General features: G+C 61.8%; 1 protein-coding gene across 9 annotated transcripts in view; it reads right to left on the bottom strand.

Annotated features, from left to right (window-relative positions):
• Positions 1 to 22,902, bottom strand: part of RALGDS (ral guanine nucleotide dissociation stimulator) — a 46,364-nt gene that overhangs the window by 13,229 nt on the left and 10,233 nt on the right. For 5 of the 9 annotated variants that reach the window (XR_010749159.1, XR_010749160.1, XM_066366800.1 and 2 more), the window contains exons 1-3: positions 10,646 to 10,939; positions 1,254 to 1,364; positions 127 to 320 (exon numbers count right to left, since the gene is read on the bottom strand). Coding sequence is in view for 7 of the 9 variants with exons in the window: in XM_066366800.1 (XP_066222897.1) it covers positions 127 to 320; positions 1,254 to 1,364; positions 10,646 to 10,828 (488 nt within the window). In the remaining 2 variants the exon portion in view is untranslated. Of the gene's footprint in view, positions 1 to 126; positions 321 to 1,253; positions 1,365 to 10,645; positions 10,940 to 17,085; positions 17,272 to 18,202; positions 18,367 to 22,902 lie in introns of those variants that run through there. The other 4 variants (XM_066366802.1, XM_066366803.1, XM_066366805.1 and 1 more) reach the window with 3 other exon arrangements.

Genomic DNA, 22,902 nt, shown 5'->3' with positions numbered 1-22,902 from the left:
TGACAACCCTGGGAGGTGGGTCCTCTGAGCGCCCCAGTTCTCACACGAGCAAACCGAGGCTCAGAGAGGTGAAGTGACATTCCCGGAGACACACAGCCGTGGGCGGAGGGGCTGGGGCGCCCTCACCTTTTGAAGAGCAGGTCCAGGACCTGCTGGGTGGTGGTGAAGGCCCGGTAGGTGCACAGGAAGATGGTGACGTAGGAGAGGTCGCTGCCCTGGAAGGCGGGCACCAGGTGCTCCACCAGCCTCTCCAGCGTGCCGGCCTTCACCGTCCGCACCTTGCAGGTCTCGTACAGGTGCAGGGCCGACTCACTCTCACACTGGGGTGGGACAAAGGGAGGACATGCGGTCAGCAGCGGCAGCAGGGACCACCAAAAGGGTGGGAGCTGGGGCTCAGAAGAACTCCCAAGTGCACAGTGACTTTGGGTGAGAGATGGGACAAGAGTGTCCCCGGCAAAAAAAAGGTCCTCAGGCTTAAAAGCAGAATTTGAGGTGGGGGGTGATACCAAATACCAGCGCTTGTAGGTCGTTTGTTTGCTGAGTAATGACAGTGCCTGCTGCATTGAGAGGCCTCCCCCGTGAGCCTGGCAGGACAGCCCAGTCTAGAGCCGAGGAAATGGGCTGATCGGGGCGGGGTGGGGAAACCACAGATTAGGACACACAGGACATTCGGGGCAGCACTGTGGGAATGGCCACTGAAAGAAAGCAGGTCCCCGGGCCCCGAAGGGCTGAGCCACCATGGTAACTGGCCTCCTTTCTGGAAGGTCAGGCCCCAGCTCAGAGCTGGAGGGGCCCCGGGGCTGTGCTCCACAAGGGAGCAGGCTCCGGCGAGCTGTACACCATCGCCTGAGCCCCCACGTTTCTAGGATGAAAACAGCCCTTCCGATGAAGCGTGGTGACGTTAAACCTCAGAGGAGGTACAGAAGGTCTATGGGGCTGACAGCCCCAGGGGACAGCTGGGGGCAGCAGTCACAACAAGGAAAACCAAGGCCAAATGCAGAAATATTCCCATACTAGCATGAAGTGAAAACAGCCTGTCTTTTCTGAGGTTCATACACATATGCAGACAGTGACTCTGCACTTGGCCAAGCCCAGGGCTGGACAGTAAGGGGGAGGGTTGGTTCCTTTGGGAGCTGGACTGTGAGACCCACAGGCAGCAAAGCCCTGGGAGGGAGCCTGGTGCAGTCCCCGAGGTGGCACCCGGAACCCAGGGCAGCCCAGGGGCAGGGCTGGCGGCCCCGTGCCACACTCACCCCGAGCCAGCGCTGGCCCTTGCTGGTGCCGTGGTGCAGTTGCACCTTGCGCAGGGAGATGGAGTAGACAACCCCGTTGACCAGCTCCTCACCGATCTCCTGCGTGGAGCTCTGTAAAGACAGTGCCGAGCCACAGGACGGCCGTGTCAGGGCTCTCCCTGGCCAGCCAACGCCGCAGGGGGTGTCCCCTGCGACCTCTGTTCCCCAGATGAGGCGCAGGATCCATGACACACAGACCGCCCGTCCTGAAGGAAACGGGACAGCCGGGATGGGACTCATAGCGGCGCCATCCCCTTCCAACCTGCCAGCCGCGATGAGCTGGGTGTCGGCAAGGGGAGCCCGCCAGGGTGTCGGCAAGGGGAGCCCGCCAGGCTCCCAACCCCCCACAGCATGCTTCTGCCCAGGCTGCCCCTACCCCTTCCCGTCCAAGACGGGTCCTGGTCCTTGGTCGTTTCACGGATGAGCACGCAGAGGCTGACAGAAGAGCAACCTGGCTACAGTCACGCCTCTGCAGGCACGTGGCAGAGCTGGGACCCCCACAGCCCTGACGCAGCCGACTGCACCCCGGGGGTACGGGCCTCCTCACCTCTGTCCCTCCTCTGCCAGCGACCCCCCGACCCCCAGCTGACCCGGCAGGGTCGCAGCCCCCCCCAGCCCACATCTGGAGCCCGCAGCGCAGGTCTGGAGCAGGTGCGGGCGCCCTCGAGGCCACATCGAGGCCACTTCCTTCCCCTTCTGCTCATTCATGGCCTTGTGCCTTCTTGGGCAACAGAGGACTTCCCAGCTCCCTGTCATCACGTGCGCGGGACTGGGTAAGAGAGAGGCCCGTGCTGACGTGCGGACTGCTGGCAGGGGGTTCCATAGAACCCTGAGGCCATGGGACTTCGGCTGCGCCAGGAAGTGTGGTCATCCGGCTGCCAACTGGACTCCGGGCAGAAGAGAAGGCCCTTGTTTCAGGAGGCAGTGGCCCCGTCCCGCTGGGCAAGCTGTCCTGGGGGCTGTGTCATCAAGGCTGGGGCAAGGTCACTCAGTCACAGCCGAGCTGGGCTTCCCAACCCCCTCCCAGCTGCCCCGTCCACGTAGGGTGAGCATGCAGCAGGAGGGAGAGCCTATGAGTCAAGATGCCACCCTCTGAGGGCTCAGGGAGGAGCGGGGAGGCATCAGCGGGCACGTGGGCACCAACCACACGGTCCATACCAGCAGCTGGGACTCGCACGGGTCACTGCCCCAATCAGGGTGGGCGTGGAGCTCGGAGGAGGCCCCGTGAAAAGTGCTGGCTCAGCCTGGGCCCCACGGACAGCCTTGCCCTCAAGCCCCCGGGCTGAGCGGGGTCCCTGGGCAGGAAGCAGGAGCCGGCATCCTGCACTGTGCCCCAAGATGCCAGCACCCCCAGGTCAGGGACCAGGGGACCGGGGCCTCTCGCCTCCTGCCCTCCCTGGAGGGCTCTCAGAGGCCCAGGAGCCGTCCTCGTGAAGTCCACGTTTTCTGGCCCAAGGCCACCCTCCCACTCTGGGCATCGTCCCAACGGGAAAGCCGCTGCCACATGCCGGGCTCCTGACCCCCCGCTGCCTCCTCCTCCAGGGAGCGAGCCAGCCGTTTCTCAGAAGTCAGCAGGGAACCCAGAGTGGCGGTCCCCCCAGCCAGCGGCACTCCCACCCCCACACACCCCGAACAGCCCACGCCTGGGGAGGGCCAGCACCTCCACCAGAGGGGAAATGCCTCCCGAAGCAGAGAAACCGAAACAGATGCACGCTGCCCCCTCCCCCACCCAGAAGAGCCCCTCGGAGGGGGGTGAGCGAAGGACACGGACTTCTGAGGTCTGCCAGCCCTGCCATCTGCTACTCCAAACGGGGGCAGTCACCAGGATGGAATCTGGAACCCAGAACTTGATCAGGACTGTGACAGCCCTGGCCACCCCCACATCTCCTCAAAGGTCCCCGAGACTGCCTCCCACAAAGCCCTGTCCCTCTCCTGGGGATTTCAGCCAACATCTGGCACAGCTGGGGGCCAAACAGCGTCCTGAGCGCCCTAGTTCTTGGCAGCAGTTTGGCAGTCCGGTGCTGGACCTGCCTGCCAGAGGGGACTGGACATGAATCCCTTGGGAGTCCATAGCACCTGGCTCCCAGGGGCCTCCATCCAGGCCTGCTGGACAGAGCGCTTCAGGGCCAGGCCGAGCCACGGGTGGGGCCAGGGCCTCAGGTCTAAATAGCAGCTCTGCAGTGAGCCACAGGCCTCGCTGGCTGCGAGCAGCTGGCTGGCCCCGACTGGGTGTCATGTGATCCCTGAGCCCTTCCCCCACCCAGGAGGGGCCCCCTCTGCCAGCCAGTTGGGGGGCAGGGCTGGATGCTGAGCCACACGTGCTGAGCAAGGGGAGTCGCTGGCCTGTCGCACAGATGGGGAGCTGCTCTAACCGGAGCGGAGCTAATCCTGGCCTCCCTGGTTCACTCACGCAGCAGCAGGCGGAACACACCCAGACGTTTGGAGCACGTCGGAGTACAGGCTCCATTTAAACCATCTACCGAGAGACGGCAGAGGGGCAGCTCTAAGCACGTTCCCCGAGCCCTGGGCAGAGCGTGGCAGAGTGGGCCATCTGCTCCTTGTTGTCACCCTCTTGCCAGGAACAGAAGGCAAGCAGCCAACAGCCCGGGCATCTGCCCCCAGGCCCATCGGGGGCAGGAAGGGCAGTGCCTGGTGCCTACAGATGACCCCGGGCACCATTAGCCAAGCAGGCGGCCCAGGAGCAGCAGCTAAGCGGGCAGCACCAGGCCTCCCAAGGATGCTTTGGTGGGGGCTGGGAGGTCTCAGCCCAGCAAACAGATGTCCTGAGGCCAGGCGTCCACAGGGCAGCACTGAGCTGTCGGGGAAAAGAGCGTCACATGGATGCTGTGTCTTCACGGGACACAGCCTCCTGTCCCGCTCGAAGCAGGCACCTGCTGATGTCCCCAGGGCCCTGGGACCCAGCCGGCAGCGACCCCTCACGTACATTGCCTGGCCTCCCACCACCTCGGTCAGGTGGAGTGAGGATGCTGGGTGCCCCCAGGCCCTGGTGAGCAGAGGCCAGCTGAACGGCACCCAGGGGGCCCCACACCCCACTGTCCCCCAGAGTACAGTCCAGAGCCCCAGGCACGAGTTGGAGAAATGACCTGGGTGGCACCTGGTCATGTGTCACCAGATCAGCCTTCTCAGGATGACGGGCCAGCAGGTTGCTGGGTCCCCTACTGATTGTAGGCCAATCCCCAATGTCCTCAAAGTAGAGCGAGGGGTTTACAGGGCGGGTCCCACCTTACTTGGGGACAGTCCTCATGGAACCCACATCGGAGTACAAGCACCATTTAAACCATCTACCGAGAGATGGCAGAGGGGCAGCTCCAAGCACGTTCCCCGAGCCCTGGGCAGAGCGTGGCTGGCCGAGTGGGCCATCTGTTCCTTGCTGTCACTCATCCTGCCTTCCCCATCCTGCCATCTTCCCCAGAAGGCAGCTCATGAATGCACAGGTGGGGACGGCACCGTCCCACACCCTGACCAGCCCTCTGCTCCGACTCAGATGCGTGTTTCCCACGTAAGCGACGAGGGTCCACAGACGCCCCTGGCGGCAGACTGGCTCCTCCCTGAGGGAAAGCGGCTCCGCCTACTCTGCAGACTCCTCCCAGGCCGCACCCGAGAATCCCTGTGCATCAGATCGCCACTCTGAGCTGCTGCTGGGGTCCACTGAGGCACAGAGGTCAGCCCCAGGCCCTGACCAGCACCCACCAGGGGAGAAGCGCATCTCTCTAACAGGGTGATGGTGGCAGTCAAGAGACACCAGCGCCTGGCACACGAAAGCGCCCAGGACACAGGACCCGATGATGTTGCTGGCACGCACGTCGGCCCCCGAGCTGACGATGACCCTTCCCCCTCCAGGAAACCTGTGGGACACCTGCCAGAGGCTCCGGGAACCTGGAGGGAGCCAGGGCCCCTGAAAACTCTGAGGTTTGGAGCAGCCCTGCAGCTTTCTGACTTTTCAGCCTTCTGCTCGAGTGCAGGAGCTCAAACATGAGACAGACCAAGACAGCTGCTCAGCCCTCAGGAACCCCAGGGGCTCCTGGGACAGTCTGAACACAAGGTCAGGAACCCATTGTACAGAGCGGGAGACTGAGGCCTCGGGGATGATCAAGTAGAAAGTGTCCAGGACTTCTCAAGGCCATAAGCGCAGGGCGTGGAGAATGGATGCACAGAGCACGCGTGACCTTGTGTGTGCGTATGGGGGGGGGGCGGCAGCTGGGTGTCCTGCACCGAGCCTGAGGGCACAGACAGGGCCCAGGAGGGGACTCCAAGTCAGCCCTTGACAAGGGTGGGTCACACTGCTGGCCCCACAGAGGCAGCCTGGGCTGGGGACCACTTGAGGTGTCTTGTTTCCAGGGCAAACAGAAGCTCAGTGATCCCAGAAACGAGTTGGGAGGGAGGGATGAGTCCCCAAAGAGGGCTGAGCCATCTCCCCACAGACCCTCCTCCCTGCCCGCCTGAGCCCAGACAGTTAAACGGACCTCAAGTGGGGAGGGAGACCCAACCTCCAGGCTGGCCCTGCCCACCACCCACACTCCTGTCCCTCCAGGTCAGCGGGCCACCAGGGGTCAGGCCTGCAAGGGGCCACGGCTGGTGTCGGCTCAGGTGGAGGGAGGCTGAAGGTCCAGTCCCAGCAGCAACCCCACGGGCCCCAGTGTCAGCACGTGCGGGTACTTCCTGGGTGCCAGGCCCTGGGCACACTCGCTGCATTTAATCCTCCCAACGCCTCACTCGGCGGACAGGGAAGGAACTGCGTGGGGAGCTCGCCCAGGTCGAGAGCTGGGAAGTGGCAGCTGGGGCAGGGACTCGAGCCCTGGCCTGTGACTCTCTCAGGCCCTATGGAAACACACCCAGGCCACGTTCTGTTAGTGGCGGCTGGGGTCACAGCCTCAGAACAGAGTCCAGCCACCGGTCACATGGACGCAGGCGAGAGAACAGTGATGGGAAGGACTTCCTCAGGTCACACAGCCAGGCGGGTTGGCCAAGCCCAGCTCCCTCATGCCAGCCCTCTCTCCGGAGAGGGGATGTCCAGGGCAGCCACGGGCCCCGAGGCCAGCGACCAGAAACAGACCTGGGGCACGCCACACTGACCTGGAGCTCAAGGCGCGGGCACTCCCCCGAATCCTTGCCAGGAAACACAACTGGGGCAGCCACCGCCTATCTAGCTCTGGCGCTGTGCCCGGCACTACGGGGACTGCTCCTTAGGTTGCTGTCTCCCTTAATCCTCACCAGAACCCTAAGCAGAGACTGGCACCAGACCCATTTTACAGAAAAGAAAACTGAGGCTCAGGGAGCAGGAGCAGGTCCAGGGCTGCAGGGGCCAAGCCAGCGTTTAAGCATGGCTCTCCCCTACCCCCCGCCAGAGCCCAAGCTCCTGACCCCTACACTCAACTCTGTCCCCCGGTTCAAAAGAACAGCAGTGTGCCTCTAGACGTGATGGTGGAGCAGGCTGGGCAGGCACCCCACACTTCCCGGAGGGGAGAGGAAAATGCCAAGGCAATGCCCGCACCCAGGTTCCCCACGAGCAGCAGCCTTGGTGCTGGGCGCTCCTGCCCCACTCACTCCTTGACCGTGGACAGGACGGGCGGGCCAGCCTCCCGCCCTAGGCTGCAGGTGTCAACTCCCAGATCCTCAGCACCGACTTGGGGGGGGAGGTCACTTCACTGGAGCTGTGTGTCCAGGAACATGGCGTTTCTTGGCCTTCAAGGCTGAGGGCCCTTGCCTGGGACAAGGTGGCCAGAGCACGGTGCCGCTCCGTGAAAGCCACCTGGGCCGCCAGCCAGCAGTCCCGTGGGAGCCAGGCCTCAACTGCCGGGGTGCAGCCCCCTGGAACCGCCCCCAGGCTGAGGAGGGTCCCTGCTAAATCGACTTCGATGAAGACAGGGCCTGGCTCTGCCCAACTTCCCGGCAGAGGGCGGGACCCCAGCCTTGCCCACAAGTGGTGCAGCAGCTCCCATGGCTGACCTTCCTGCCACCCACTCCTGCTCCGGGGCCTGTCCCTGAGCCCCCAGGGACACAGCTCAGGGCACGCAAGCATCTCCCAGGGAGAACAGCCAGCTGGGTACCCGCCCTTCTCCTGCAGCTCCTGAGATGCAAAGCAAGAGGGGAACTGGAGGGGCTGTGGAGGCCCCGCAGATGGCAGACAGAGAGACACACGTGTGCATGCATATACACGCGTGTGCACGCACCCCTTAGGCCATGCCTCTGGGCCTCCAGGATCAAAGGCCCTGGGGGTTACACTGAGGACCTGCACACCCTGTGCTCAGGAGACCAGATGACTGGGAGGGAGGCAGGGAGGCTGAAGGAGACTTCCTCCCTGTGCAGCTCCACCCCCAGAACAGAGATGCCCCCTCATTCTGTCCTGCCAACTCAGGCCTGCCAGCGCACTGCCTGGGTCAGAACCCTGCCCCTGACGCTAGCTAGCAGAGAGCCTGTGCAATTCAATTAACCTCTACAGCAGGGGTCCCCAAACTTTTTACACAGGGGGCCAGTTCACTGTCCCTCAGACCATTGGAGGGCCAGACTTTAAAAAAAAAAACTATGAACAAATCCCTACGCACACTGCACATATCTTATTTTAAAGTAAAAAAAACAAACAGGAACAAATACAATATTTAAAATAAAGAACAAGTAAATTTAAATCAACAAACTGACCAGTATTTCAATGGAAACTAGGCTCCTCTCACTGACCACCAATGAAAGAGGTGCTCCTTCTGGAAGTGCGGCGGGGGGCGGATAAATGGCCTCAGGGGGCCGCAGTTTGGGGACCCCTGCTCTAGTGCCTTCGTTGTTTCATCTGTTAAGTGGACTAGCGATCGTCCTGAACACAAAAGGACATCATGTACTAATTACTGAGCACGGGGCCTACCACAAATTCTGGCTCATACGAGCTATTATTTTAAACCTTTGGAGGTCCAGCCGTGGGTTTGCTTCTTCCAGGAAGCTCTCCCGAGTGTGCTCTGGCTCAAAGCGCCTTGCCTCCCTCTGGTCTGTAAGCATCCCTGCGCCTCACCCGACCTGGGGGGGCTTCTGGGCTGCCTGGGCCCGGTTCCATTTCCCGCACAGCTCCCATGTCCTCCCCATGAACTTCACATTGTCTCGCTAGTGATCCTTCTCTGATCCCTCTGGTCCTTTGCAGACAGTAGGCACCCAATAGAGAACAATGCCCATGTTCCTGGCTGTGTGTACAGTTAGAACCGGGGGCTTCACTTCCCAGAGCTCCAGACCCCTATCAAGTGGGGCTGGCACCTACTCTGGACGGTTGCCAAAGCCAGCTGGAAGGAGGTGGTGGCATCTGCATCCAGTAGGTGCTACAGATGCAAGAATTCCTGCTTGGCCGGGGCAGTGGCCCACCTAGAGGTGGGGGCACAGGCCAGGTGGCCTCCGGGAAGCACAGAACTGCCAGGCTGCGCTGGGTCACTGGCAGCTTGGCTCAGAATCAAGATGGTGAGTGAGCGGACGCCCAGATGTGCGAGGACATCTGGCCGCCCAGAGAGGGAAGGACTGGGCGGAGGCTTGTGGGGAAACGGGGAGCGGGGGAGGACAGGCAGAAACTGCCTGGTGGTTTCCAGAAAGGACAGGGACCACAAGCAGGACAGCTTCAGCTCTGGCACACCACAGCGACCAGGAAATCAGCCCCAGGGTGGGGGGTGGGGTGGGGGCATTGGCAGGAGGGACAGGGACTTCCCCGCCCCCTCCACCGGCCCATGGTAAATGGTCATTGTGTTTGATTTCCGGCAGTGGCCTCCTCTTCTGCCAGGACCCTGGTTTTCCTGCCTCAGCCAGAAGCTTCCCCTTTGACTCTAAACAGTGGCCATGGCCTGGATCTAGTGCTGAGGCCTGGAGAGCAGCAGCAGGAGTGCGGGGAGGGGAGGGGAGGGGAGTGGAGGCAGGGAGGAGGCAGACCCCTGGGCAAGGGTAGGGCTCAGCTGCCTCTCCCTCAGGTCCTCAGGGATGCACATGGACAGAGAGAAGAGGCCAAGCAGCTGGCCCCACCCCAGCCAGGAACCTGCCCGGCCCCTGAGAGTCGTGCGGGCCGGACCCTCCCATGCACACAAAGCCTGCTGGCTGCCAGATATAATGAAAGTCAGATGAGCACTGGGCTGGTGTCAGGCCTCCTGGGGTCCTGCTCAGTGGCCAATGAAAGCCAAAGCTTTGGGTGAATGAGGGTCCCAGGGGGAAAATGCCAAACTCAGGAAGAAAGGGTCTCAGTGCTGGGATTCCCCCACCCAGAGCTCCCCCGACGCCAGCATGGAGACACACTTGATCCTCAGGCAGATATGCATCGATGCCCTGTCCAGGTACTGGAAACACACAAAGGCACAAGACCCAGGCTACAAAGTGCCTAGGATTATTACACACACCAGGGCCTAAAGCGATGGGGGGGGCAACACACCAAGTGGGCCCTAAGTAGCACTGGGGCTCAGGAACTTGACTGTTAAGGCTCAGGCTTGGCCTTGATGTGTGGAGCCCCTTAACACAGGGCTGGCCTCTGTCCGGGCCCCAGGCCCATGCAGAGTCGGGGTGAGGGGCTCGTCCCTGGACCTGCTATCTCTGCTGCAGGTGTCAGGTGCACAGTCAGGCAGGAGGAGGGAGGCATTGCTCCCCTCAACCTGCACGACCTCGTGACTCACGGAACCCCACTGCACAGAGCACACTAGAAAGAAGAGCCCAGCCCTCACCTAGATACCGTGACCCCACCCGTGACAAACAGATCTCTGCTTCTCTGAATCCTCCCAAACACATGGTGTTAGCGCATTTTATAACCAAGCAGAAATGAGTCAGCCACCCCCTCCGGGCATGAGAGGGCCTTGTCCCACAGGTTGTTGGCCTGCGGCCCCACCACTCCCCTCCTCTGGGCAGCTAGCCCTGCGCATCAGATCCTCCGCTGACCCCATACGGGGAGGTCTGGAAGGCACTGGTTCCAATCACCTCTAAGGATTCTAGGTCTCTGCCACCCTAACCACTAGTTCGTCACCTGTATTGCGAAGCCCAAACTGCCCGTGCAAGCCGGGGCTGGCCACAGAGATGAAACAGGGCCCAGCCCCTGCTGTCGGGAAGCGGGGAGACGTCAACAGACAGTGACAGCCCGCGGAAACAGGTCTACCTGGGCTTCCGAGGCACGAGGCTGGCACACCTGGGCTCAGTGAGGGGCAGGCAGTGGGATGGATAGAGAGCGGCAGGTAGACCCGGTTCTGGTCCCTAAACTGCTGGACCGGCTGCCCTGGCGGTCCCCACGTCCACCTCGCTGGCCTTGGGGTCGGCGCAACGAGGGGGATCTCTGCACAAGGACCGTCCTTCCGGACCAATCAGGACGCAGGACCTCCCACCCACCGCCGCAGCTCACCCACCTCCAGGCGCGGCAGGTCCGGGTCGAGCTGCGTGAAGCTGTGCAGGACCACCGGGCAGCTGTCGGGGCCGCCCACCTCCAGGCGCACGGCGTCCCACACGCTGCGGCTCCGCCATGAGCCCGGAAACAGCGGCTCGCCGCCGCCCGCAGGCCCGGCCGCCTCGGCCCACATGCGCTGCACCATGGGCGGCTCGCAGCGGCGCGGGCGGCCGGCCGGGCGGCGGGACCCCGGGCGGCGCGGGCGGGGGAAGCCCGCGCGGCTCCGCGCTGCCTGCGCTGTGCGCGCGCCGCCCGGCCCCCCGGCTTAGGTCAGGCCGGGGGTGGGGCCTGTGGCGCGGAGGGGCGGGGCCTACAGCGCAGGGGGCGGGGCCCGAGGGTGCTTGTGTGTGCGCGCGCGCGCGGACGCCCCCGCGAGACTGCGGGCTGTGTGTGTCCTTTGCAGAACGGGTGTTGTGTGCGTAGTGGCTGTGGGCTCCCTGGTTTGGCACTTCATGTGGGTACGTGCGCTCGTGCGCTGTGTGTTGTGTAGGTGTGTGTGTGACTTGTGTACGTGTTGTCAAGCGGCCCCTGGAGTCAGATCCACCACCCACAGATTCCAGTTAAGCCCCTCCCTAGCTCAGTGGCCTTGTTGGACAACTCCCTGAGCCTCAGTTTCCTCTTGGAGGAAATCCCGGGGGGTCACCGATGGACAGCACAAGGCTGGTGCCTTGCCTTGCTGTGTGCTCCTGAGGCCAGGAACTGCGACCGCGTCTCTGGTGCCCACCTGCACTTGGAAGGGCTGCCTGTTGGGGGGGCGGTGTTTGGTGTGGGGAGAGGGGCCTTTGCTTGCACATCTCCTTTCCACCCTCCAGCCACCCGGAGGAGGAGCACTGAGGGAGGTGAGGGGGGACCAGGCGTCACAGGGAACACAGATTCAAGAGGAAGAGATCAAGGCCTGGCCAGAGAGCTGGGAGCACAGAGGTTGACGGTTCATCCCCCGTCAGGGCACAAACAGGAACAGATTGATGTTCCTGTCTCTCCCTCTCCCTTCCTCTCTCTCTCAAATTAAAAAAAAAAAAAAAAAACAAGGACAAATATCAGCTGCCACGGGCCTGGTCAGTGGGGCCCACTTGTGGCTTGAGTCCTCAAGGTCTCAGGGCTGAGGTGAGGCTGAGGGCTGGGAGGAAGCAGGGCTAGGGAGCCTTCTCCTCTCTAGAAACCAGCAGGGTAGGAAGAGGGATCCTAGAGTTCACAGCAGGGTCAAGAGAGTAGATGGATGAATGAATGGACAACCCCCCACACGCACACCTAACCCAATGCTGGGGCCTCAGGCCTCAACCCTCACTGAGGCCCGTGATCATGATGGGCTTCCGTTTTCCACCTGTAACACGAGAGGGCAGGACCACACTCCACATCCCACAAGCTTATCTTGTGCACACCCACCGGGAGCCCACCCGGGCAGCTTGAGCATCGGGGTGGGGTGGGGTGGGGTGTGGGGGATGTGGAGCACAGAAAACAATGTGGCAGTTTCTATTAAGGACATTAAAAAAACCTGAAAAACGCCATGCTCTTCTATGTTGGCAATCCCACTCTTAGGAACTCACCCCGCGGTGGCAATCCGAGGTGTGGACGTGGATGTCTGCATGAGCTTGTTTACGGAACCTCGGTTACAACCCTGCCCAGCACAGTGAACTCGGATGCCCTGTGCTGACGGACGGGGCCCTCCGTAACCCGAGGGTAGACCGCCCGTGACGTGGGAAGGGCTGCTATACTGTGTGTGACCTGAGGAACCAGGGTGCACTGTGTGCTCACAGGCCGTACACCCGCGCTTGTGACTAGAAGGCCCTACCCTGCCAAAGTCACGGTGGTTATTCTGGGTCGTGCTGTGCAGTTTTCCTTTTCACTTCTCAGAATCTTCTCGTATTCCTAAAATATTTTTATAATCACACGCGGAATAAATGCTGTTTTTGTTTGTGTTGAAGCTAGATTGGGCAGATTGGGTTTGGGGTGGAGGTCCCTAGGAGGCGGGTTGGGAAGCTTCCGGGACCTGCCCCTAACTAAGAAGGGTGGGGGTGGGTGGGGCACATTTAGAAGGATGCCCTCAAAGAGCAACAAAGGGGTGACCTGGATGCAGGACACTGCCCTCTGGCTAGAAGCTCCTCCTCCCACTCTTTCTCCTGGGCCAAGCTCTCGGAAGTTGCCATGTGAATCTGGCCCCTGCTGGTAGCTCACTAGATCTGTTTCTTCCAGAGAGGGGCCTGGGAAGCTAGCTCAGGCCCATTTTACAGCTGGGAAAAGGGCCCCCAGAGGCCAAGTAACTCACAGGTACACAGAGAAATGCACCTGTCACCTCCTCTCTAGGCCTTGAAGGTCCAGGATGTCAGGCAGGCGGGGGAGGTGAGGCGTGGGCAAGACCAGCACTACACATGCCCTGGTTCTGGGGCTCCCCTCTGGGGTCCTGGCGAGCCTGCTCATGACTCCGCTGTGTGCACACATGCACAGTCTCACACACACACACATACACCCCAGGACCCAGCGTGACAGGGTGGCACAGACAGGTTCAGGCACTGAAAGGCTGGCTTTGAGCCCAGCTCTGCCCTTTCTTACTGTGTGACACCCCCCCCCCCCAGCAGTCACCTCACCTTCAAGGAACAGTACTTCCTGTGTAAAGGGGGTGAAAGGAACAACACAGCACAGACAGAGCACCTCACCCAGGTGCCTGGTGCCCGCAGGCCAGGCAGACAGAGACTCTGCCCCAGTTAGTGGCAGGGCATGCGACTCACGGGTGCCTCCCCTTATACTCTCCACCACCCCAAACCTGCGGGAAGATAGATGCCTTACCAAGGGCAGGACCAGCCCAGAGCAGAGGGGACCGAGAGAGCTTGTGCCTGCTGCCCTGATTGGGGGGGACATAGAACCAGACATGAATCCAACCAGACCTCTGTGTGTAATCAGCATTTTGGAGGGAATTATGGGGAACAGAGGGACACGTTCAACACACCCTGAGGATGCAGCCCACAGATTCCAGGCGGTAAGACTCTACAGGACACGCCAGCCAGTTTCCTCAACAAAGTTCAGGGCAAAAAATAAAGGGGAAACTTAGAGATGAAAAGAAAGACGAAAGACAGCAACCAAATGCAACCTGTAGATTTTGGACTGTGGTTTAAACAGGGCAATTATTAAAGCAAAACCAAACAAAAAAACAAATCCTCAGGGACAACTGGGATCATTTGAACACTACTGGATATCTGGCAACATTTGACATCACTTCTGGGTGTGACCACAGGACTGGGTTACTATTAAAGTAACATACCGGAATATTTACGGACGGGAGGATGAGCCTGGGACTTGTGTAAACATCGTCCACTGAGCAGAGCGGGGGAGGACGCGGGGTAAAGGACAAACAAGAGTGGCCCTTCCTATGGTCATTCAGCTATAGGGGGGTGTCTTTATACCATTTTCCCCACTTTTGTGTTCATTTGGAACTTTCCACATGAGAAGTTTAAAAAGAAAAAGAAAACCACACACAGAGATTCATCCTCTGAGGCTGCGCAGGTCCCAGCAGCCGTTGAGGAAGGGCAACAATCAGAGCCTGGGCCATGACAGTGACACCTGGCCAGCTTCACTGTCCCCTGTGTTCCTAGCCCTGTGCCCAGGGGCCACCCATAGCATCCTTACAACAGAAGGGGCCAGGGGCTTCAACGTGGGGGCGGAGGTGGTAAGCAACCGGGAAACTGAGTCTGCGCAGCTCAGAGGGTGCTGGAGGCAGCCCTAGTGACAGGGGCGAGTCTGAAGGTCCAGGCTATGAGAACCTTGCCCTTGGAGGGCCTGCTGGGAAGAACAGAGTGCAGAACACTGTGCAGGACGCACGGGGTTATTCTAAGTGGGTGTCACTCCTGTCCTCCCATCCTGCTCACCCTGACCCCCGCTGCCCCAGGTTCCCAGCCTTGCCCTGCCGAGGGCACCGTCCCTCCTTGGTGGGGGGGTGGAGGGGGTCGCTGAAGCCCCAGAGGACACCGCTCCACAGCTGGGATGCTCCTTGCCCAGGATGCTCGGCAGCCAGGCTGTGAACGGACCACCGGGGTGAGACCCAGGCCAGCGCCAGCACCAGCCCCCCATGTGTGTTTTGTTTGGCTTGCAAAGTGTTTTTCAATTTGAGAGCCAACACTGAAAAAAGTCAGGTGATTTCATATAACAATCCACACTCTGGCTTCTCTTGTAACTTTGGATGACCTGGCCACACGAGGCCTGCCTCCCGTGAGCAACAGGAGGCTTGGGAGGGAGCTGGCGGCCCCTTGTCCCCTGCAGCCAGGGCCTGTCTGGGTGTGCCACAGGCCCCCTGGTTTTTGTCACTCCCGCCTTAGAGGCCTGCTGAGCAGCCACCTGCAGTTTAAGGGGAAGGTGTTCCCAGGCCAAACCCGGGACCCCCTTTTCCTTCCCACTTTCATCCCACCATGGTCCCCCTGACGCAAGGCAGCCGGAGAGGTCTTGACCCTCCCAAAGCTCCCCCTACCCCACCTGCCCCCGCCTGTCCTCAGGCTGAAGACCAACTGCTAGGCGAGGCCCCAGCTGCACGGCTGGGTCCCTCCCATAGTGTCCCTGGGGCCCCAGGCCCAGACCTCCCACCTCCGCCCGCCCTCCCTTGACCAGGTGCCTGACAGGTCAGTCAGGGCCCCAGGCGGCGGCTCAGACAAGAACTAGGCTCAAGGCAATGTTTGGGTGACCAGAGGCCCTGGCTGTCACCTCCTCCAACCTGGGCTCAGCCAAGGCCATGGAGGAAGCTGGTGGCCCAGTGAGGACCAGCAGCCAGGTACCCGGACTTGGGTCAGGTTGGTGGGAAACCTTTGACCTCTCTCTGGGCAGGTGGAGGTAGGTCACCCTGTCTGTCTGCCTTTTGTGGTCTATATTTAGAACCCAGGGAGGACACGAAGAGGGTGTGGCCTGGCCCGTCTCCTCAGTCACTTCCCCGTACAGACAGACGTCACCATTCCTGACCCGCCTGGGACCTGGGGTGGCCCTCTGTGGGTGGATGAGCACACACCTTGGCAGGAGGTGACACACCCGGGCCTGGCAGAGGGGGGTGGGGGCTCCTGCAGCAGCCGGAGCGCCTGGTTTAGCCCCGCCTCCTCTCCAGCTAGCCCCGCCTCCTCCCCGCCTCCTCTGGGAATCGCCAGGGGCCTCCGCTTCCTCCAAGGAAGGAAGGGATGTTTACCTGCGGGATGCAGCCTCCAGACCCAAGGAGACCATCTTGGGTGGAGGGTGTGACATCATCACTACCCAATATCTCTGACCTCACTGGGCGTCACTGTCCCAGGACAATCTGAACAAGACACAGCAATGCTTGAAGCCGTGGAAACCACGGCCCTGGGATGCCGTGACCTCGCCGTGGCCTTGCTGTCCTCCCCGGGGAGGGCGCTCGCAGCCCCTGCCTCTCACGCTCGGATGTTGACGGAGACCCAGAGCAAATCCACAGTCCACGGTCACTGTGACAAATGCCATCTACGGAGCGGGAATCAGGCTGCTCTGACAACTATCCCCCTTCCCCGGCCCAGAATGCTTAGTGCCCAACAGGCACTAACAACGGACACCTCTGAAGGCCACCAACCCAACAGGGGCCAGCCTCAGGCAGAGGCAGGAGATCAGAGAGAGAAGCAGAGACCCGGACGCTTCCACAGAGCCCGAAACACGGAGAACAGACGGGCAGGGGGAGAAAGGGAGTCAGTTAGAAATGGGGCCCGAGCTGGTCAGCACGGGGCACACATGGCCCGGCAGGTCCCGGTCTCAGGCCGGAACCTGTCCCCAAGCAGAGTCACCGATCAGGAGGCAACAACGTCCCACGGCAGTGCTGGGTGGGAGACGCCACAGCCTGCCTGAAAAGTTCCCGTCACACCCGAGGGACCCAGCGTGCCCTTGACCTCCCCTCCTCCGCTGGGGAGGGGGTCGGCCAGCCACCAGCCGGGAACCGTCCGGTGCCGTGGGGCCTGGGGCGACCCGGTCCCAATGGCGACCCCCTTTCCTGTACGTTTGGGAGACTCGCCCTCTGTTAAGACTTGGAGCCCAGGCTTCTGTTCAGGTCCCTGCTCTGCACCTTCCTAGCCACAGTGTCACCTCCTGAGCCTCAGTGTGTCCATCAGGAAGATGGGGACAACGACCACAATGACAATAACAGTAACAATGCCACCACCTGGTTCTCAGGAGAGCAGATGACAAAACAAAGCACAAAAGTCCTTTGCAATCTGAGAAGCACCGTCCCTCTGAACCGGAGCCGCTGAGACAGCCCCGGAGCTGAGAGACAGGCCACCGGGTGGGCACACTCAGGCCCCATAGGCAGTGCCACCCTCCCACCCATTGGCGGATGAAGACTCCCATAGCGGCTTCCAGCCAAACTCCTTCAACCAGTTCCTGCGGGCAGGAGGAAGCACCCAGCCTCTCGCAGAAGTACCGGTTGCCCGGGAAACTCACCTCGGTGTTGGCCGGGGCTAGCAGAGGTGTTGGGCAAGGCGTGGGGCTTCGGACTGTAGGGCGGGGACGGCGGGCGACAGCCCACCTCCTGGCCGTCACCACAGAGACGCAGGCCAGGAACACCCAGCCCTTCCTGCCCCTGGGCCCAGCGAGCCTGGCTGTCCAAGCCATGGCGGGGCCGGAGTCGGGCTCCCCGGGCAGCCCTCTGCCTGTCGGCCCGTCTGCCTGCCCGCCCCAGTGCAGTCGAGCACCTGAGTGCCTAGACCTGGTGTCACCCGGGTGGCTGTCATACCTGCTCCTGTGACGGGCAGGGCCAGGAATTCCCGCTCGTACCAGGCCACGCGCCAGGCAAGGAAGTGTGGACGGGGCTCTGGGCTGAGCTGGACCGGAGGCTCTCGTGGGGAGGGCCCAGCTATCTCCTTCAGCGCCTTGGGGCCCGGGGCCCGTTCCCCCGGCCCGGGGAGAAACCACACCCCGAGCCAGGAAGGGAGCAGGTGCAAGCCACTGAGGTCAAAGCAGGGTTGGGCCAGTGGGACCACCAGGAGGGTGGGCGCCCAGCCAGGCGCTGTGCGGAGCGCAGAGGACCCACTTGCTCCAAGCCACGGACTCACCCCGGAAGCCTCCCTCCTCTACCAGTCAGAGTTCCACCTCTGGCACCTGCACGCGGGATCGCGTTTTAAACTGCAGAACCAAACCAGGGTTGCCAACGGTTTAGTCTGCCAAGTAGCACACTAAAAAAAAACCAATACTGTCACCAAAATTACCACTAAAGTAATCGACACCAAAAGTAACTAGGAGGGCCGGCTGTTCGGGGGGCGAGGGCGGGGAAGGACAGTCGTTAAATGAATACATTTAAGAAAAACCCACAACATGCCTCCATTTTCTCATTTTGCTGCAAAGCAGACGCTGGAAGTCACAGAACAAGTCCAACACCCATTTGACAAATGGGAAGACTGAGGCCCGCAGGGAGCAGGGACTTGCCCAGGACCTCACAGGGAGACTCCGGGACCTGTGTCTGTACGCAGCTCTGCAGAGCCCACAGCGTTCAGAGCCCGGGTCCCCAAACCCAGAGACACCAGGGCGATCCAGGGCCACAGAGCATGGGCTGCTTCCTTACCCTCCTGGGACCCTGGCAGGCAGCAGGCTGAGTACGCAGGATCGCGGTGGCCGGGAGCAGAGGGGCACAGGCAGGGGCACAGGCAGGGGCCCCCGAGCCAGCCTGCAGGCACATGCTGGGCCCTCCTGCGGAGGTCGGGGCCCTGCATGCCGCCCTGACCCCAAACCCCGCCAGCACTGGCTCCCTGGTTCTCAGAATGTTTCACATCCTCTTCCGGTGGCTTTGTGGGGCGCAGGGGACACGGCTGAGCAGGCGGCAGTGAGCCCATGCGCAGAGACCTGGTTCCCTGTGGGACCTGCAGGTTCCTCTTCTCACTGAGCCTCGGTTTCCTGATCCATGGTGGAGGCAGAGCAGAAGAGGGGGTGACAGAGGTTTTTCAAACTCACATCCCCCCACCTGCAGCCTCAGCCGGAGCTCTCGACCGTGACCTCCCACCACAGGGCTCCGAGAATTTCCTTCATGGAAAAAGGACTATGTACACCTGAGTCAGGGGGCCCTGGGACGGGCTTCCCTAGGACAGGGTTTCACTGCCGCCAGAAAGGTCGTGCTCGTCCCCGGAAGAGCTAAGCACCCTGAGGTGGCATGAAGGTAATTACAGACCCACGATCTTGGACACATTTGCTTATGCTCAAAGAGATTTCTGCCTGAGCGGTCCCCGAAATAATTCTCCGATTTTCACCGGTCCACAAGCGTAAAAAGGTTGAAAACCACTGCTCTAGGGGGTGTGGGCAGGCGTCCAGGGATGGAGGGCTGGGGAGGGGGGGTGAGTGAGTATCTGAGAAACGGAGCTGGGGGACTCCAGGTGGACCCTCCAGCAGCCACCTCCGGTGCCCACCTTTGTGCCCAGCCCCCAGTACATATCCCCCTGTGCTCACAACCCTCCAAGAGCTTCTGTCCCACCCGCAGGAGAATCCAAAGTCCTCCCTGCCCACAGCCCCTGACTGGCCGACCGACCCCCTGTGCTCACCTCTGCCCGGGCACCCCTGCGGGTTCCATCCCCGCTCCTGGCCAGACCACTGCAGCCAGCTCTGCGTGGTGACACTTAACCCTGACCTTCGAGAAACAGGCCCTGAATCAGGCAGCTCTGGGACGCTGGGCCAGTGACTTAGCGTCTCAGGGCCTCGGTTTCCTCATCTGTCAAATGGGCACATGGGTGCTAGATGATCTGACAGGAACTCCAGTACAGGCCAGGCTCGTGGTCAGCGCTCAGGGGACCTGTACTCCGATCATCTCCACAGTCATGTGCCTGCCTGCCCGCCCCAGGGCCCGGCACGCAGTAAGCCCTCAGTGAACACTGGCAGGGACTGCTCTGCACCGGGACCACTGTAGTGTGTGCTCTGTCCCCAAGAGCGAGCTCCAGATGGCAGCCTGTGGCCTGTCTCCCTGGCGTGCGCCCTGCAACTAGGTCCCAGGGGACAACTCAGAAATGTTTTTATCAAAAAGCAGCAACCCCTGCTGGGGCTCTGCAAAGCCATCCTGGTCCCCGGGCGGGGCGGGGCGGCCGCCAGCGTGGCACAGAGCCACGCTCAGGAAGCCCCCTCCCTGGGTCCAGGCAGGCATACCCGACCGGCGGGCTCCGTCCTGAGTAGAGGCTGGCAGGACCTGGTGGGACAGGGCGCAGCGGAGCTCCGACCAGGGAGACAGCCCTGGGGAGCTGGCCTGCCCCCAACCTGGCCTCTCACGCCTGTGCTGCCAGCTGCCTGGCAGGTGACCTCAGGCATCACTTGATGCAGTCTGGCCACCCTGTCCTGTACCACGGAGCTCTCCGGAGCCTTTGGGGACCTTAGATGAAGTGGGAGGCGGGGAGTTCTTCCCTGAGCTGTGGCCTCCTCATCTCAAGATGGGACCTGGGCCCGGTGCTGTGGAAGGGACGCGTGGGCAGGTGGAGGGCAAGGCGTTTCCACCCGTGTGACTGTGTGTGAGGGTGGGGGAGAGCTTCAAGAGGCCCTGGGAGGCCAGGGGGGTGTGGGGCACAGCCCGGGCGGCCCTGTGGGTGTGCCTGTCTGGTAATGCCCGCAAGTCAGCCGGCACTCACTGAGCGCTTTCCAGGTACCAAGCCCTGCACGAGGTACCATGTCTCCCTCCCATAGCTGCTGGGCCCAAACAAGGCTCCTGGCTCTTCTCCAGCTGCCCGAGCACAGCGGTCACTCCTACACTTTCACTGCCCCAGCCTCCAGCACAGGTCGGCCTTGCCTCAGGACCCACATGGGGCTATCCCTATCAGAGCCAGGCCAGGCTCAGGCAGCCCCAGGGCAGCGGGTCTGAGTCACAGCCAGGCAGGGGAGGACCAGCAGCAGGAGGGTGGAGCCTGCAGAGGCGGGGCCTTGGGAGGGCGGGGCAGGCGCACCCACCCATCCTCCCCTGGAAAGACAGCAGAGGCCTCTTTGTTCCTCCCTGGCCTGGTGTCACCACATGGCGCTCCATGTCACGACATCACTGTCACCGCCTGGAACCACCGAAGACCAGACCGGCCACCGACCACCGAGAGCCAGGGCTCTGGGGGCGGGGGACAGTGAGGGACCCCCACCTGCACCCCCAGCACTTTGCCACGTGCAAGGGTTGGGCCTAGGCAGGACTTCCTTTGCACCTACTATGCATGGAGCTCTGTGAAGCCAGGACACCTCAAGTGCTCACACCAGCCTTGTCCACTGTCACCACAGGTGGCACCAGTCTCCCCGGGGGGCAGGCAGTGAGACAGACCTGAGCAGAGCAAGGCCAATGGGCCAGGTGCCGAAAGCCACCAGGGGGAGAGGCCCCAGGTGCCTAGCAAGGGGCAAAACTGGGACAAGGACTTGCCCCCTGGGGTGACCCTTCCTCCCCTAGCAAGCGCTGGGTGCTGGTCACTGGTCACGCAGCGTGAACCTTCCCCTGACCTCTCCTCCCCGGCCTGCTGTTTCATGTGGTAGACCCCCCCCCCCCCCCGACTGACCACTCCCTTTAACCCCTCGGGCTCAGTTGTGTTTCAGCCCCAGGCCCAGAAAAGCAGCAGAACCAGACAAGCAAAGCCATGGCTGCCTCAGGACCAGCTGCATTGACTGATGACCCCCTGCCCTGGCGCCCACCAATCAGTGGAGACCAGGACCCTGAAAGGACACAGCTGGGAAGCTGATGAGTCTTCTATTGAGTCCTCCCCTGGGACTGTCCCTAAACCCCTCAGCTGGAGGTCCCTGCACAGACTCTCCCTACAGGGAGCACACCCAAGCCTCCCCCCATCCCCCACCCCAGGCGTGTTACCTCTACCCCTCTCTCCTGAGCTCCCAGGGCCCCTTCTTTTGCCGCTGTGACTCCAGAGCTCACTTCTTCTACCTCTGTGACTTTCTAAATAAACGTTCTCCTACAATTTGAGTCTTGCCTTTGAATTCTTTCTTAGCCAGAACTCCAGTACCGGGGTTGCCACACAAGGTCCGTCTGACCCCACCAGGGTGACACCTGATGCCGTTCTCGCCACCGGCACTTTCCCCTGTCCCAGGACACCGAGGTCACGTACCTGCCAACGGCCCCACAGTGCTCTGCCCACCATGCCAGGTGGCCGTGGGAAATCGCACCTGGCCAGCCGCAAACCGGCCCAGACATAACCACTCCCAGCTCACAGACACCTGAGCACAGGTGTGTGCCGGCACGCCCCTCTTTGCAGACCCAAGCCTGGTTTGGGGGAGCGCTCCGGGGGGTGGGGGGTGGGGGACCTGCTGCAGCCCACAACTGCAGGGGCCTCTCCCCCTTCCCAGGCTCCTGGGGGTAGGCCCTGGGGGGCGGGGGTGGAGCATTGTTGATAAACACTGCACGGCTGTCGCTAGGAGCTGTGACTCAGAGCCAGAGTGGTGACTCCTCTCGAAGCTGTTTACTCAGCACGGCATCCTGTCCAGGAAGCAGATAGGAGAGGCCTCAGCTGGCTTTCGCTTGGCCTTCCTGCAGCCTCCTGACCTGACTCAGGGTCTGGCTGGAGGTTGGGGGTTGGGGCTGGAGGCAGGGAGGGTGCAGCCCAGCTCCCCCCCCCTTATTTCTGGGAATCTCAGGCCCATGATCAAGTCACTCAATGCACCGTCCCCACCAGCCTGGCTCTGTTGAGTAGGGGTGATGCCACAGCCGTGACCCAGCCTGGAACCAGGAGGAGGGCTTGGGTCCCGGCGTGCCATCTCTCTACCTGGCCTCTCTCTCCACCCTCTTCGACTCTGAGTGAGAGATGGCTAGGGGACCAGGACACTGCAAGCATGCACCGCTCTGCAGCCTAAAGGCGAACATTCGCCCACATGGGAGGCCCTGGAGACAGGAGCAGCTCCTGCGGCTGCTCCCCCTGCTCCCCAAGAGCCCAGCCTGGCCTTGCCCCAGGTGCTCCTCAATGGGGACAAAGCACTTTCCCACCTGGCATCTGATGAAGCCACTGTAATGACCTCTATTGCAAAACCGAGACAATCAAGGCCCAGAGAGGACAACTGGCTTGCCTAAAACCGCACAGCGGGTCAGCGCCAAGGTCAGGTGCCTGCCTAGGCCTGTCGGCCCCCAGGACAGCCGGTTTTCCCCCACTCTGCACCCAGCTCAGGATCACAAGTGCAGTTGTTCCCGGCAGCACAGGCAGGCTCGGGACTGCTGGGTCCCTGTCGGCCCGAGTGGCTGGTCTGTCCCCTGCACGAGGCCCAGCTCAGGGGTTCTGACTCCCGCTTCCTGTTTGCCCTCCCCACCAACCCACACTGAAGCCGGAGTCG

This window comes from Saccopteryx leptura, chromosome 2 (genome assembly GCF_036850995.1).
Source record: "Saccopteryx leptura isolate mSacLep1 chromosome 2, mSacLep1_pri_phased_curated, whole genome shotgun sequence".
In the NCBI taxonomy this organism is placed as follows: Eukaryota; Metazoa; Chordata; class Mammalia; order Chiroptera; family Emballonuridae; genus Saccopteryx; species Saccopteryx leptura.
The sequence above is the reverse complement of the archived record's forward strand: the minus strand, read 5'-3'. Positions and strand labels throughout refer to the sequence as shown.